At 38.4% G+C, this 14,892-nt stretch overlaps 1 protein-coding gene across 11 annotated transcripts in view; it reads right to left on the bottom strand.

Annotated features, from left to right (window-relative positions):
* The window catches only part of CIT (citron rho-interacting serine/threonine kinase), a 73,738-nt gene that overhangs the window by 43,879 nt on the left and 14,967 nt on the right, over positions 1–14,892 (bottom strand). For all 11 annotated transcript variants that reach the window (XM_055705860.1, XM_055705850.1, XM_027814061.2 and 8 more), the window contains exons 10-14: positions 13,730–13,907; positions 6,417–6,522; positions 5,402–5,545; positions 3,935–4,054; positions 240–410 (exon numbers count right to left, since the gene is read on the bottom strand). In XM_055705860.1, coding sequence (XP_055561835.1) covers positions 240–410; positions 3,935–4,054; positions 5,402–5,545; positions 6,417–6,522; positions 13,730–13,907 — 719 coding nt within the window. The remainder of the gene's footprint in view (positions 1–239; positions 411–3,934; positions 4,055–5,401; positions 5,546–6,416; positions 6,523–13,729; positions 13,908–14,892) is intronic.

Here is a 14,892-nt window from a genome sequence, read left to right as displayed (position 1 = left end):
AGTCTCAGGAAAAGTTGTAGTACACTGGTCTTCTATCCAGTCATCACCTTATGCAATTTAAACACAAGCAGTTACACAAAGTATAAATTACATTGAGTGTACAATTGAAAGATGTTTTTAGTTGGACAAACCATGCTAGTCTTTAGAGGAGACACACACAATGTGCGTGTGTGTGCATGTGAAACAGCACTAGAAATTCAAGCAAGCATCAGCCTCCTCTCCCATGAAGCCTAAACTACCTTTTGCAATTTGTTGTGACATTCAGTAGCTTTACGTTTGAATTCTTCAGCTGCCAGTCGGGACTCTCTCAACTCCGATTCATAAAGATCACTACGCCTGCGAGCTGAAATAAGATCCTCTTCTAATTGATTCATCATCAACCTCATTTCTTCTACTTGAGCTTGATATTCCTGTAGTTGTGGTGGAACGGAATGAAAAGGGATTACGCTTTAAAGTCAGCAGGGGAAATACCTGGAGCAGCAGATCCCAGAATACTGATTGTAGGCAAGAGCTGCATTTAAAAATATGTGGAAGAAAAATAAAGTACAAAACAAAACAGTAAGAGCTAAATAAAATAACATATCCATGGTGTTCTGGTTTGAGTCTTGCCATTCTCAAGTCAATACCTGATAAAGTCAAAATATTGACTTTTTGAAAGTGGCTTTACTGCAGAAACACGCACATACATCTACATACAAATGAAAAAAATTACTTACATTTCTAATTTCTGAAACAGAAATGTGCCTTTGAGTTGATGTCTCTACTAAATGCCCAGATGCTCCCTCAAGACACAAATTCTCAGGCTGATAACATGACAATTACCACAGATCTGCACAGCTTGGGTAAAAGGAAAGAAGGAGAAGCAGAGGGGTAGCATACTGTGGTTTCTAGCCATCAGTCATTTCTCTTGACAGAGTTAAGAAGGATCATATTGCTCTGTATGGGAGACAGCCTAAAATCAAATATTAACTTTAAAAAATTGTCTAAAAATCCATTGCCCATAGAAGATATTTGCCTATATGGTCAGAAATAATGATTCCCCATGCAGGACACTACAAGATAGGGCATCTGGATGGGGAAGGTGGGAGAAGAAAAGAACATTTGAATTGACTATCTCAATGCGATGGGGTATTCAAACTGAGACTAGCTTGTGAGATTGCTTCTTGTATCTTCTCTGGAAATAAAGAATTTAATTGTGTTTATTTAGCATTTACTAAGTCCTGCAAGAATACATGTTATAAAATTACTCCAAACAAAAAAAAACCCACAAAACAAAAAACCAAAGTATTTTTTATGAAGCTGAGAACAAGTAGAAAACATGCACATCCAGAGCTAGGAAAGATTATGAAGGGCTGACAGTGGAGGAGTCTATCCTTCTTTCCATTTTAATATCTTGCAATATGCCTGACTACCCCCATATTCAAAAGAGTAACTGTCTCATGACAAAATTGGGTTTGTCATCACTTCTTCCAGACAACCAGCTGTCTTTAGTTAGACAAGTGATTGCATGAACACTGACCCTAATGTCAGCCCATGATTCTCTAGCAACATGGAGAGCTTATGCAGATATTTAAAGCAGCTGGGCCTTTAACAGATTGCTTTACTATCTGTTACAGAGAGCATGGCAGAATGGCTCTTTGGTGTTTAATCCCCAAATTGATTCTCCAGCTTGTAAGGCTGACAGGGGACCTACTCTTTCCAGTTAGTCTCTCTGCAGATGACCTTATTTTCTTGCTGGAAAGAATGAGAGCCTTATAACAAGTCAGCATACATGAACTCAAATATTTGTTTCATACAGATACATTTGTGAATTAAAAAGGCAGAATGGTTTGAAGGAATACATGTTCTGCTCAGAAATCATGATTTGTTAAGACTTCCTAAAATACTCAGCTTTTATATCAGCAAACACTTGACCATGGAATTACAGGTATGACTACAGTTGCCATTGTGAAAATGAGTGTTTGGGAAGGGAGGAGAACAGGGAGGGAGAAAAGAAAGAAGAAGAGATCATTAGTAATATTTCAGTTTTTCTTGTTTCTTCATGTTTGCAAGACTATCTTTGACTATATCTCATGATCAGGTCTGAAGAAACAGACCACATCATTCAAGGTGACACAGAACAATACCTCTTGCATATGCACTGGTCATCATTTTAAAACTATCAAGATGTACGTAAGTGCCTACTAACGGATAGGCGAAGCTCAGAGCATATACCTGAAGCAAATCACATCAAGGTAGCCACACACAAATGAGTGGGCCTTTCAAAAAAATATAGATCCTGATTTGTTTCAAGTGGTGTCCATTCATATGGGTCTTCATCAAGTAACAACCAGAACACAGGCTTAGTTAAAAAAAAAAAAAACAAAAAAACACAAAAGAAAAAACAAACACTCCAAACAAAGAATAAACCCAAACCACTAACCCACCATTCTCTTCCATTCAAGTACCTGTAGGTTGAACCTACAGTCTTGCCCTGAAAATACCAAATATCTAATTATTGGGTTTTGAAGATTCTGATTTGCTGTTAATTTTACTCATTCTCTCTCAAGCTTCAGGTTTTTAACAGCACAACTCAAAGGAACTCTTTCATCTCGCCTCCCAGTTCCCTCTAACATAAAAATAATGATCCAAGTATTTAATGGCCGAGATCCACCTGCTGGTATGAGTCAGCAAAAACATCTCTGCATATCTTGTTGTGGTGTTCTTGCACACAGGTTTCAGAAGACCACCCCAGATATGAAAGTCTACAGGATATTCCAGATTCACTTGTTGACCTAAGCAGCATTTTCATGTCATCATGAATCTTCACAAGTGAAATTAAGAGATTCTGGGACAAAACATTTGATTAAAAATTACTTGCATTATCTTTCCTCTATTACATGCATCTGTACTGCCTAAGAATCTATTGATATTTAGCATCACCAAAAATACATTGCAATATTTAAAGCAACTTTGCTAAAAAAGCACCAGAACACAGAGGAATGAGTTTTAGATCCCTTGTATTACATAAAACCACCATCCAGAAGAGTGTTGTAGAGGTCTATGGAGGCCTGCTACATCCAGAGGGTTGTTTTTGCATTTCATTACTTTTTACATAAGAGCTGTTTGTGTCTGGAGAATTATTACCTAGATTTCTGGGCTTTCTTGTCTCAAACACTATGAAATTAGGCAGTTAATGTTTGTAAAGTGCTTTGAGGATGAAAACCAAAAGATAATTGCAAAGAATCGTTTGAAAATTTCAGTTTCTTTTTCTCAATACAAATGTTGCTATTAATTCATAAAACTGAATGGATTCTGTCTTGTAGATCATTTTAAATCCTAAAAATGTCTACATTTGTCACCACTTTTTAATCTAATTTGACATTTTTTTTCCTTATGAACAACCATATGGATTAATGAATTTTCAACGCTCTTCTGGTGGAAAAAAATTATTTACTTTGCAAACAGATTAAATTTGGAAAAGAACAGTTAGGCAACACAGATTCTACTTTGAAAGAGCATTAAGCATTTTAAATAGTCAGATAAGAAAAGGGGGGGGGGGCAACCAACACAAAATTAAGGTTAGCTCTGTTCTCTCCCAGGTGAAGATTCATTAACGTTGTGAAATTTGTATAACTTGACCATTTAAAATGGACAGTTCATTTCTAATGCAACATATTATGAAAGTATTGCAACTTCCTCCCAAGCTGGTTTTATAGATAAAGTACTTCCAGGACTAGAAAAACTTGAAGTTTGGAGTTTGTGCTGACTTGCAATATACACAGAAGTGTAATTTTGTTGCTTCCCATTTTGTTTAAAAAAACATGTGGAAACTCACAGATTGGGAGTCATCACAGCCTACCAACAGAAAACATAATCTTGGCAACAGAGCTGGAACACGCCAAGAGTGCCTATTTGTAGACAGCCACTCTGCTCCCCAAAGAAGCAGGTATACCTGTTCTTTGATCTCTTGCAGTTTTCGGCTTTGCTCTCTGATATCATGAAGTAGCTGTAGTGCCTTATCATCTTCCTGAGACACCTCCATCCTTGCCTGCTCCAGGCTTCGCTTTAAGCTCTGCAGAAAGCAAAACGTTCAATACATAGTCTTTGGGTTTTCAGATGGCTGTACAATAAAGATCTTTAGCTCTACAAATGCCTTGACTGCAGTGAGGCATCACACAAAAAAAAACAACCCACGAGACACCAATGATGGAACCCTAAAGAAATTCACAACCAGTGCTGCTTCCATCTGGACAGAAGCAGCCCATTCTACAAACACTGTTTACTACACTTAAATCTTAGTTTGAAACTCTTACTTCTTCACATCAGGTTTACAGACAAAAACCAAACAGAGATCACAAAAGGCATCCATTATTGACAGCATTTATCTGTATTTTATCTAGCACTATTAATACACAACCTAGATACAATCCTTCAACTTCATGTTACTAACAATTCTGTTCATTTTTCTGCTTGCTGTTCAGTGTGTTAAATCCCTTAATCATCATTAAACTTCTATAAAGAACAGAAGAGCTGCCTCTGTATCTCACCACACACCTTACCTGCAAATTTTAACAAACCAGCGGTCCTCCTATCAACTGTGTATTATACTTCAACAGAAAGATAGAAACTGAATTTTATTTACCTAGTAGCATTTGGTATAGGAAAATCACTCAGCCCCATTTTAAGATCTACTTCCCAACAAATCCACCCATCAGAAATGCTTTTCAGCCCTCTTGAAACAGAGTACTATCTGGATTTTGGTTCTTGGTACAAGACAGGAAACAGAATACTACATCCAACCGAAAATACAGAGACTATTCACTAGAATGAAAATATCCTCAGTGGAATCTTGCCAGGACAACTGGGCAGACATTCCAGCTCCCATGAAAAATGCCAAATGATCTTTGAAGGCATGGGTTTACAGCCTTATTTTTATATTCTACCTGAAAAACAGCACCTATCCTAGCATCATCCCTGACACTATGCTGGGGAACTGCATCAGTCTGAACTCACGATACTACAGACAGAGGCAACACCATTGTTTCCTAATACTCATACTTGTCCTTGAAGACTTCTGTCTAGGTACTGACTAGGCCTCATCCTCTTCTGGCTAAGAAATCTGCAAATCAAACCCAAGCACGTTCTAGCACAGCCAGTAAGACAAACAGCACAAACAGCTTCAGCAGGACCAGGACAGTAGGTACTCCTGTATGTTCTAAGGACATGACCATGAAACAAAGTTTGAATAAAACTAGCAAACAAGCCTCTGCAAACAATTCAGGGCTCCGTGTTCAACAAACATCATCTCACATATTATTTTCTCTCCATCAATACCCCACTGAAGCCATGATGGAAGAGAAAGGCAAAGGCCACCAGATTTCAGGCCTTCAGAGCTGAAAGAGCTGGTGTAAGGGCTCACACTGCATTCTGTGATATAGGTGGCCAGGTCCTGCTCCAGGAGGGATCGCTGGGTCTCAGAGGCTTTCAGTTCCACCTCCTTTTGGCTAAGTACAGCCTCCACCTCTGACACTCTCCGGTGCAAGCGCGTCATTTCCTGCTCCATCTGCAATAAATATCAAGAAGTTATAAAAGGGGCTTCAAAAGCTTTGTTAACTGCTACTTTCAGAGCTCTGTTTGTAAGGAATTTGTCTCCAAGAGACTTCTAGCTATGTTTCTCCAAATGGTGTTTAAATTCCAATACCATTGTCTCTGCTCCAGGAATGCACAGTTCTTCTTAAGGACAAGTAGTAAGTCTAAGTCACCCCATTCATTCAAGCTGCTTGTTCATATTCAGTCATTCTTCGAACCCCAGTTAGCAAAGAAGACACAATCATTTTTCACCTGACTTGCAGAGATGGGTCACTTTAACCTTATCCCAAATCCATGCTGGACCAGAAGATGGTTTCCCCCCATCTCCTTGTCAGGAGCAAATGGTCAAATCCAGAACAGAGCAGGGAGAAAAGTAATCGAACTCTCATAAAAGTCTCAAACAAGCAGTAAGTTTTAAAAGACTCCACCAGGTTCCCTTTATTGGAGCACAGCCACTGTTACAAGATGTTCACCATAACCAGTGATATGACAACAGTTATGTAAGTAGAAGCTGATGAGTTAGGAAGAGAACCTCAGAACAGTACTGCTGTAATTGTGCATATCATGAAGAGGCACGGCCTGCAGGAAGAAGCAGTTGTCTGTGTCACGCTGAGAAAAGGACTGTTTAAAATCCAGAGCCGCTTCTTGTTAAGATAAAAGTATCTAGAGCAACAGCATGGCCTAAATTCATCTCCCTTTGTATTGGACAGGAAGCCACCTCACTGAAGGAAAAGCACTTTGCCCACCACGAGTCTGGATGATCAGCAGCATCTGACAGATCCCTGGACATACAGTGGTTGCAGATTCCTGGAGCAATGGAGATGGCCAATCGCATAAATAAATACCTTGTGACACTTGTCCTGGACCTCTTGGAGTTCTTTGCTCTTGAGAAGAAGTTTCTTTTCCATGGAGCTGACCTTGGCTGGAGAATCCACACTTGAAAAAGCAGATCTAAAAGAGCAAAGCCAAACAGCACATGAATATAGGCAAAAGGTACAGAAATCTGCATTTATGCAGCCTTGGTAAAGTCACTGGGTACTTACACATACCGGGATAAAAGACAGGTGCAGCGATCACAGTCTAACAGCCATCATTTCAGATCAAACATACCATAAAACCTGATGACAGCATATCATTATCAAATAATCCATGTGTACTCCTGGTTACAATATTAATATTTTCCATCAGTGGCTTATGTCAGAGTGCAAAACAATAAATCACAGCAACTTTTTTGCATAACTTGTATGGATTTATAAGTGTAACAAAAACAAAACAAAGTCAACGTAACCATTCAGAAAGATAACAAATTTTCAGAGAATTGCTTTATATTTTGTGCTTTAAACGGGCTTTTAAGTTCTCATCAAAGCATAAAAGCTCTAAAAACTTTAACATGTCATAATTTGCATCACAGGAAGAAGGGTTTCATATCCTTAGTTACCTTCTGTGAATCAAAATTGAAACTTTCTTATACCAATTCATATGATACCTACAAACTCAATCAATATCAATATAATTAGTCACACTGCAGAACTTCAGAGTTCCACTTATAAGTAATTTTTTTCATCAGACACAACTTAACTGTACTATTCAAAACAATGCGACTCCAGAAACCTGGGGAAAATATTTACATGTTCTTAAGCTTTCTGTCTAATTGGGACTCAACATTTAAGTTTGCTGTTTCTGTTAAGTCTAAATTCATTCTAGAAAAGTATAGGAAGCCACTCAATATTTTGGAGCGTATTTTTAGTGTTTTGCAGTCTTAAATATATAATTTGCAACCAAAAAATTAGGCACACACATCAAACCATAATTTTAAAAATCACATTCTCCCTCACAAAAAATGATTCAAACTAGATATTTAAGCAGTTAATGATAGAACGAGTGTTAACTGATAGATGAAAAAGCAGAAGTACAATGAAGGTGCTAATAAAAGATCATACAGTCTGCCCACACATTGCTTTCTGCTTCTCCTGGCCACAGTTTGGTATACAGCCAGTTATCCCCATGGAGAGAAATGAGCTTTGAGCAGCTCTCTGCATATAGCCATACACCCACACACAGCAGCACAGTCTCTTCTTAACACCAAGGAAAGTTTGATTCCATCACCACCATTTTCTGAGAAAAATCTACTCCTTAATCCAAACAGATATGCAGGATAGTCACAAAGAAAAAGACACATGGATTTTTATGAAAATGCTGCAGCAACATATCTGTATCAAAACAGACCTTCATTACCATCACCTCAAGCAGTCATTACAAACACTGTTTTGATATTAGCAAACAAACAGCAAAATCCACCAATTCTGCCTTGAAAGGTCAAATATTAATATTTCTTCAGAAACCTGATATGGAAAAACTTAGAACAAAGAATCCTGCATGTCAACAATGCAGATATGATTAGCACTTAATAAAAAAAAAATGCTAAAACTGAATGCTTTTTAAAGCATTCCTTTAGTCCTGGTCCAATCAATCCAATCCATCAAATTATCATATTTAAAAATCAATTTATAAAGCGTGTCTATACTCCTACAGAGAAAAGGAAACCATCCGAGGAAGATGCATATTAAATCCTGTAACAGCTGGGTGTACAAACAAGGCTAAAAATGAATAGTTGAGAAAAGCAGTCTAAAAATACAAATTAAAGCTCACATTAACTAAAAAAGAACTAAGGAATCTGCTTTAAAATGTTAATCAAATATATGTAAATAGCTGCAAATGTGTACTGAGACAAGTCTGAAAATCTTTTTATAATAAAAATTCAGCTTTACAGGTCTGAACTGTACTTGCTAAAACAATATTTCTTTTTAATTATAGTTTCAACATAAGCCATCACCTTTTCACTTTTATTCTTTTTGAATTTGAGGGATTACCTAAGAAAATTCTAGCCAGTTCTCAGAGACCTGGTTTTATTGGCTGCTTCTATTTCCCCTCCCTAAAGGGGTTTAATTTTATGTGTTATTTTTGCTCATTTATATTATTTGCTACTAAAAGAATCAGAGCCTAATATTACAGGCACCATTTTGCATTTCAAAAGCCTCTCCTAGCAAGCCAGCTTAAAGCATCCATATGCATTGCAACACAGGAAGTAACAGGACAGATTCAAGCAAGAAGACACAGCGCTCTGCAAAGACGCGTTGTTCAGCCAGGAGTGACGGAATGGGACAGAGCACAGGAGACTTGCACTGACAAAAGTTTGAATTTCATTAGGTGACTGTAGAGGGAGCTGCTCCTCAGGGTTGGTGTCAGTTTTGTAAGGAAAGAGAAGGCTACAAACTAGAACTACAATCTTTCTTCCTCATCCCTGTCCAAAGGGAGGAAGAAATTCCTTAAAAATATATGTCCTGGTGACAACAATTTTCCTGCCATGGAAACAGGACATCTTATCCCCAAGTGAAGCTGATAACAGTTAGCACTGGACACACAGTTTTTAGGAGATACCCTTTTCCCAGCAATTCTTTCCTGTGTACAAATTATATTAGAACAACGTCATGAATATCCATACAACCTTCAAAGTATCAGAAAGGGGGCAAACAGAGGAAATCAAGAGAAATGGAATACTGACTAATCTAATAAGCCTTGTCATGGTGATATAAGCTCTCAACACAGCATGACAAGGTGGAAAATACCCACATTGCTGGGGCACTTACATTCTTCCTCAGTCAGCATCCTCTCAGTAATTAAACACATACAATCCAACATCAAAAGTCATGATGCAAAGCCATCATTCAGATTGATACCAACTCAGAATATTTCATTTAATTAACTGCTACATCTGGATCAAGTCTCCTAGCACAAAGAGCAGTTTCTGCTGTTCCCTCTGAAGTGTGAAAAAAAGACTAACAAAAGGTAAAAGCATACATCCACAAGAATATTGCAATAAAAGATTAAAAAAACCCAAAGTCAATTCTACAGTACCAAGCGCTGGCAGCACTAGCTGTGCCAATTTATTTTCAAAAGCAGCACTGCCTGCATGACTAAAAAACAAGTTAACTTACAGCTATCTAGTGATTTCACAGCTAGATCAGCAATAGCCTCAACCAGCAGAACTACCAGCAATGGTGCTAGTTGTGTAAAAGCTCCTCCAGTCTTAATGTGGCTGAGATGAAGAAGGAAAATGTATTAGTACAGGAAGAGCTGTAAGGTGATTCTGGGGTATCAAACTCCTGTCTTGACCTCTCTCGTGCATCATACCTCATACCCTCCTTTGTCCTTTTATGCTGCTCTCATAAACCCCCAACTCACCTGTGCTTCTTCCTTCTCACAACAATTGACACCATCTGTCCTAATCCTGGCCCCCACACAACATGCCTATAATCTCATCCCCCATCCATCATGCTCTATTCTTTTTAGCATTATACTCATCTGTACCTTCCACCCCCTCGTAAATGCTTGCTCAGGCCTAAAAAAAACCCAACCAAAAACAAACAGTGATACCATCAATCTGTGAATAGAGCTAGCTGAAGCAAAGCATATTTTTGGTATGCTCATCCTGTGCTTCCTCTTTAATCTATCTTTGGTGAAAGAGTTTACCAGAACCCAATACACTGTTGGAAGAAATCAGTAATCCTTCATTTTGGAAGAATGGCCCATTTTAATTCTCAGTATTCTATAATGACAATCATTAATTCATATCAAATTCAAAACCAAATAAATAAATAAAAAGAAATCTTGAAAAATACCAATTCGTAGGAACTTACAGAAATATTTGGACCATCTACCAAAGCCTCACAGACCACAGTTCAAGAATTAGCATTACCATTAACATATTCTGATAGATAATTAAAAAAAAAAACCAAACCCACATCAGCAACTGAGATTAGGTACTAGTCCCACTGTCAGCCTTGCCTGTGAATCATACCTCTAGGTTCTGGTTTAGCAAGTATTTTATATTAACCTAAGTTTTGTATCATAAGTAGTCAGGCCCCTTTAGCATCTTACTCCCATCTCAGAGAGGACAGAAGCAGGCAAAAATTTACATCATAAACTATTTTTTAATTAGGTATTTTTTTATTAGGTATTCATTTTTATTAGGTATTTTGGTGTATTTGATTAGCCCAGGATTCACAATGCATTTATCTCATGCCTAGACTAGGCTTCTGCTAGTCACCTGCAAATGACAAGAACAATTTTCTTTCGCCACTTGATGCATATTTCTGGCATCTATGGTTTTTTCTCCCTTGTTCTAAGCACTGGAGATCAGCCAGTTAGGGACAGGAAGTAAGGTGGAGCTGGCTTTTAATGGAATTAAACTCTCAGTTGCCTGTTACCTTGTCACAGTCACACACTCACAGCCAAACAAGCAGCCAGATTTGCAGTCAGACAGGCATTTCTCCCCATATCAAGAATTCAGAGGCCATGACAGGAGAAGGAGTTAGCTAGTCCTTCTCTGCAGCCTGATCCCAGTTCTTAGAATTACACAGGAGATTTATTTAACAAACACTTTGCTAGTACAGGAACATATGACATAAGCAATGCCCTTGATTTCTCCTAATTGCTTCCTACAACACATTGTCATGCCTTTTGCTCTTTTGTTAAATCTTACACTTGTTATAGGCTCAAAAATTCTTTCCAAAACTCATGGTATGGGGCAACACACAGAACATTTGAACTCAATGGACCCTTCTAAACTATACACTGACTATATAATTTCTGGCAACAGGTCTAAGTGACTTAGGTGAACCCTTCTAACCCTAAGTGGTTGGGAGAAAGAGGAGAATGGAAAAAGATAACTCTTTTATCCTTCTTCTGTCCTATTTTTTCCTAATTGCCTTTTTTCTTAAGTATTTGAAATTCCTATCTCAGCTATGGATTCTTACTGTCCAGTGAACATGGGCAACAGAATAACCCTAAACTTCGTAGCTTGACAGTGCTGAAATTAAAAGCAATGAAAGTTTCAAGGACCTTATTAATGGCACTCCGCAGTTGCTGGCCTAACTATGAGCAGCACTAGAGGCATTAGAGCTATCATGCTGCAGACACAGGAAAACAGATCTGCATCACTTAGCAACCATATGGGTGAGACTTTCAGAGAAAAGATTTTAAGAAGAAAAAATCTGGACTGATAAACTTGATGACTTAAAACCTTCCAGACAAGGCATCCCAGGGTTCACAACAGATAAGCTTACTCCCCATTTACTGTTCTCTTTCCCATCTAGAATTTGATTTTCAAGCTTGTGTGGACAGAAACAGTACTTTATTTCCTCAAGTAAAACATACACCACACAATATTTTATAAGTAAGAAGCTACCTTTATGACAAAATGTTGCAGTGATACTAAGAATAAACTAGTCACCGCATTATTTAAAATAGATATCTTCAAGTCTCCATACACTCTTTGCCATATTTAAATCACCTTTGCAGAACAACATGCAAGTATTTACTGCTAAAAATATCGAAGTGCATTTATCGAGATCTCATTCAAAAAAAGAAACCACTAAGATCTTCTTATATTAAAATTATTTTGGGGGAATTAAGTACATGATGTCTTTCTGTTCCAGGCTCAGGAAAGAAACAGGCCACATTAAGCAGAAATTTTACTTCAGTCAGAATTTAGCCAGAGCACATTATACCCCCTCCCAGCTATTACCAGAATTCAAATATAATTTCAATACGCATTTGTGGTACTAGCTCCACAAAGAAAGCATATCAATCAATCAGCTGTATCGATATTACTTTTCAGCCTTCCACCTCCAGCACAGTTACACGATTGTTCCTGAGACTTTACCTCACGCTTGTCTTCAATTCTAGTCCTGGGCCCCGATTACATATACATTTTTACTATATATATATGGTCACTGTCGAGCCTCTTCTGATATATGAACGGTCATGTAGCCTTGAGAGATGGAGTGCAGTTCCCCATGCAGAAAAGACAACACTAAGTTATTTCACTTCTAAATCAAGGTAGATTTTATCCCCAGGTGTTTTATAATTCTGCTAACAATATTAGATCATTTCACCAAAAGAACACTTGTTTTGGTTTTTATGTCCTCTCCCTTCCTTCCTCTTTTGTCATAAAAGCAACTCTGCTGAGGAGGGACAGCCGAAGATTCCCTTTTTATTACTGGCATAACCATCATATAACCTTGATTCACAGTGTGGGCAAGATCAAAGATGTCAACATTATCACCAGGTTTGGCTACACACTTACTGCAGAGCAACTATCACAACCAATACGACAAAAAAATGAAAACTTCATTAAGACAGATGGACAATGAAGTCCATTACTGGAACTAACTAGCAGCAACAAATGATGGTTGAGACAAAAACACAGCACCTTAGTGCATTGAGTCACTAACCCAGCTAAAGCCATTGCATTCCTGAGAGGCCTCATGATATGAGGTAAGGACTTCTCAACTTAAGGTACTGTACCAGTACTTTTTCAATAGCCCTGTCATCAGAAACTAATCACTCACCACACCAAATGCTTTATACCATACTATTTATATTATTCTTTTTCCCCAACTCTATTCTCTCAGAAAGCACGTTTTCTTTCAATTGAAAACTATTTTTTCCAGATCTTTAGCTCCTTCCACAAACACTTACCCTGCATACTTCATCTGAGTCTCCAGTCTCTTAACACACAATACAGCAATGTCCAGTCTTCATATTTAACTTGACCGAACGGCACACAGTCAGCTGCCATGAAGCTCCTTCTCTTGTTCACTGACCCATTACTGCACATTCCAGATTACGGAGCTCCATTTCTGTGGATCACTGATTCAAGCCTTACACATCCCCAGCACTTGGTGCCCACTCTCTGACCCAATAAAATAACACCCACCCCCCTCCTTTTTCCATCTCTGAACTCCTCAGTATTCTCCTTCTTTCAGGAACCTGCAATACCAGAAATGCAATCACCTACTGCTCCCTGGTTAACAGCAACAACTAATTCAAAGTATTTGAACAACCATTTTAGCAATAACTGGTTTAGACTCAATCATTCCATTCCTTTCCCTCCCTCTCATCCCAGAAATAATTACAGAATGGTAGGACATGTACAAGCCACAGCAGCAACAGATAAAGCCAGAAACTGGCAGTTTCCCTAAAGCAGAGTACAGGCCAGTTAAAACAGCTTTTCCCCACACACACCATCCTCACTGTAACAAACCTTCGCATTTTTCCAATGGTCCTATCCACCTAAGCAATAATTCCTACTTACTCTGATCTGATCCCTAATGTTTTGATGAATGAAAACCCCACAAACGGCAAATCTTCACCCGAGAAGCCTGCTGGGTTCAACTGGCACGTAGAGGATAAAACCCGCGAATTCTTCTCTGGTTCATCAAAATTTGAGGTGTCATCATCAGACTTGAGTGTAGGAACGAAGGGGGGAGGAGCTGGTGAAAAAAAGCAAGAAGAAAAGACAAAATTCAGCTACAGTTCACTCTGCAACAGTCCCACTCATCCAGTGCTTGCAATGGCACTGCAGCTCCTGCTTTTAATCTTGCTAACACAAGCAGACTGAGCTGCTGCTCTCAAATCGTATTACAGCAACAAGAGATTAACCCTTAAGCTACCAACATGGCTACCACTCTGCAGGCAGAATGTCTCCCACGTTGATTAAACTGGGGTTTAGGTTGGGGACTTCAGATTGTTGGGTTTGGGGGTTTTTTTAAACACATATTTTGAATCAAATCAAAGCACCAGGGTAAGAAACTCATTACTGTAATATAGCTAAAAGTAATAACAGTCTGATTCATCTAGAAAAATAAAATGTCTCCAACCTATCCAATTAGTGACACTACATGAGAATGTACCCTGATCCTTTGCTAGTCAGCTAAGGGATATATCTACCCTTTAATACTACCAAGAACCCTCACAGCACGGGCTTCTAATCAACAGCAAACTGGTTTTTCTCCTGGAATAGTCTAATGAACTATAGCTACTAGAAGGTAATTGGTCTTTAGGAAGGGAAGAAATACCAGTAAAATTTTATTTCTCTAGAAGAGCTTGGTAAAGATCTGGAACTCTTGTCGGGACACCACTGCAGTCTGGCTCTGATACAATCAGCTCTGAAGAGAGGTATAAATAGCAGGAATTACAATGTATTTCTTACTATAATTTCTAAATTGGTACCACTTAACTTGTTAAGCAGTTGTTTAATTTCAGCTGATTTTCTCGTGTTTGCTTCAGTTTAATTAACCAACAGAACAAAAGAACAAGTTCTTCTCAATGATGTGCAGCACCCGAGCTACCTGCTGGCTTGGCTACGTGTGTGAAAGGAATGAATGCAAAAGCCTGCTGTGCAATTCCTACCTCATTAAATCACGTTTTCGAAGATTTATTTATTTATTTCATCACTCAGGTCCTTGCTCATTGCAA

The sequence above is a fragment of the Falco cherrug genome, chromosome 1, assembly GCF_023634085.1.
Source record: "Falco cherrug isolate bFalChe1 chromosome 1, bFalChe1.pri, whole genome shotgun sequence".
In the NCBI taxonomy this organism is placed as follows: Eukaryota; Metazoa; Chordata; class Aves; order Falconiformes; family Falconidae; genus Falco; species Falco cherrug.
The sequence above is the reverse complement of the archived record's forward strand: the minus strand, read 5'-3'. Positions and strand labels throughout refer to the sequence as shown.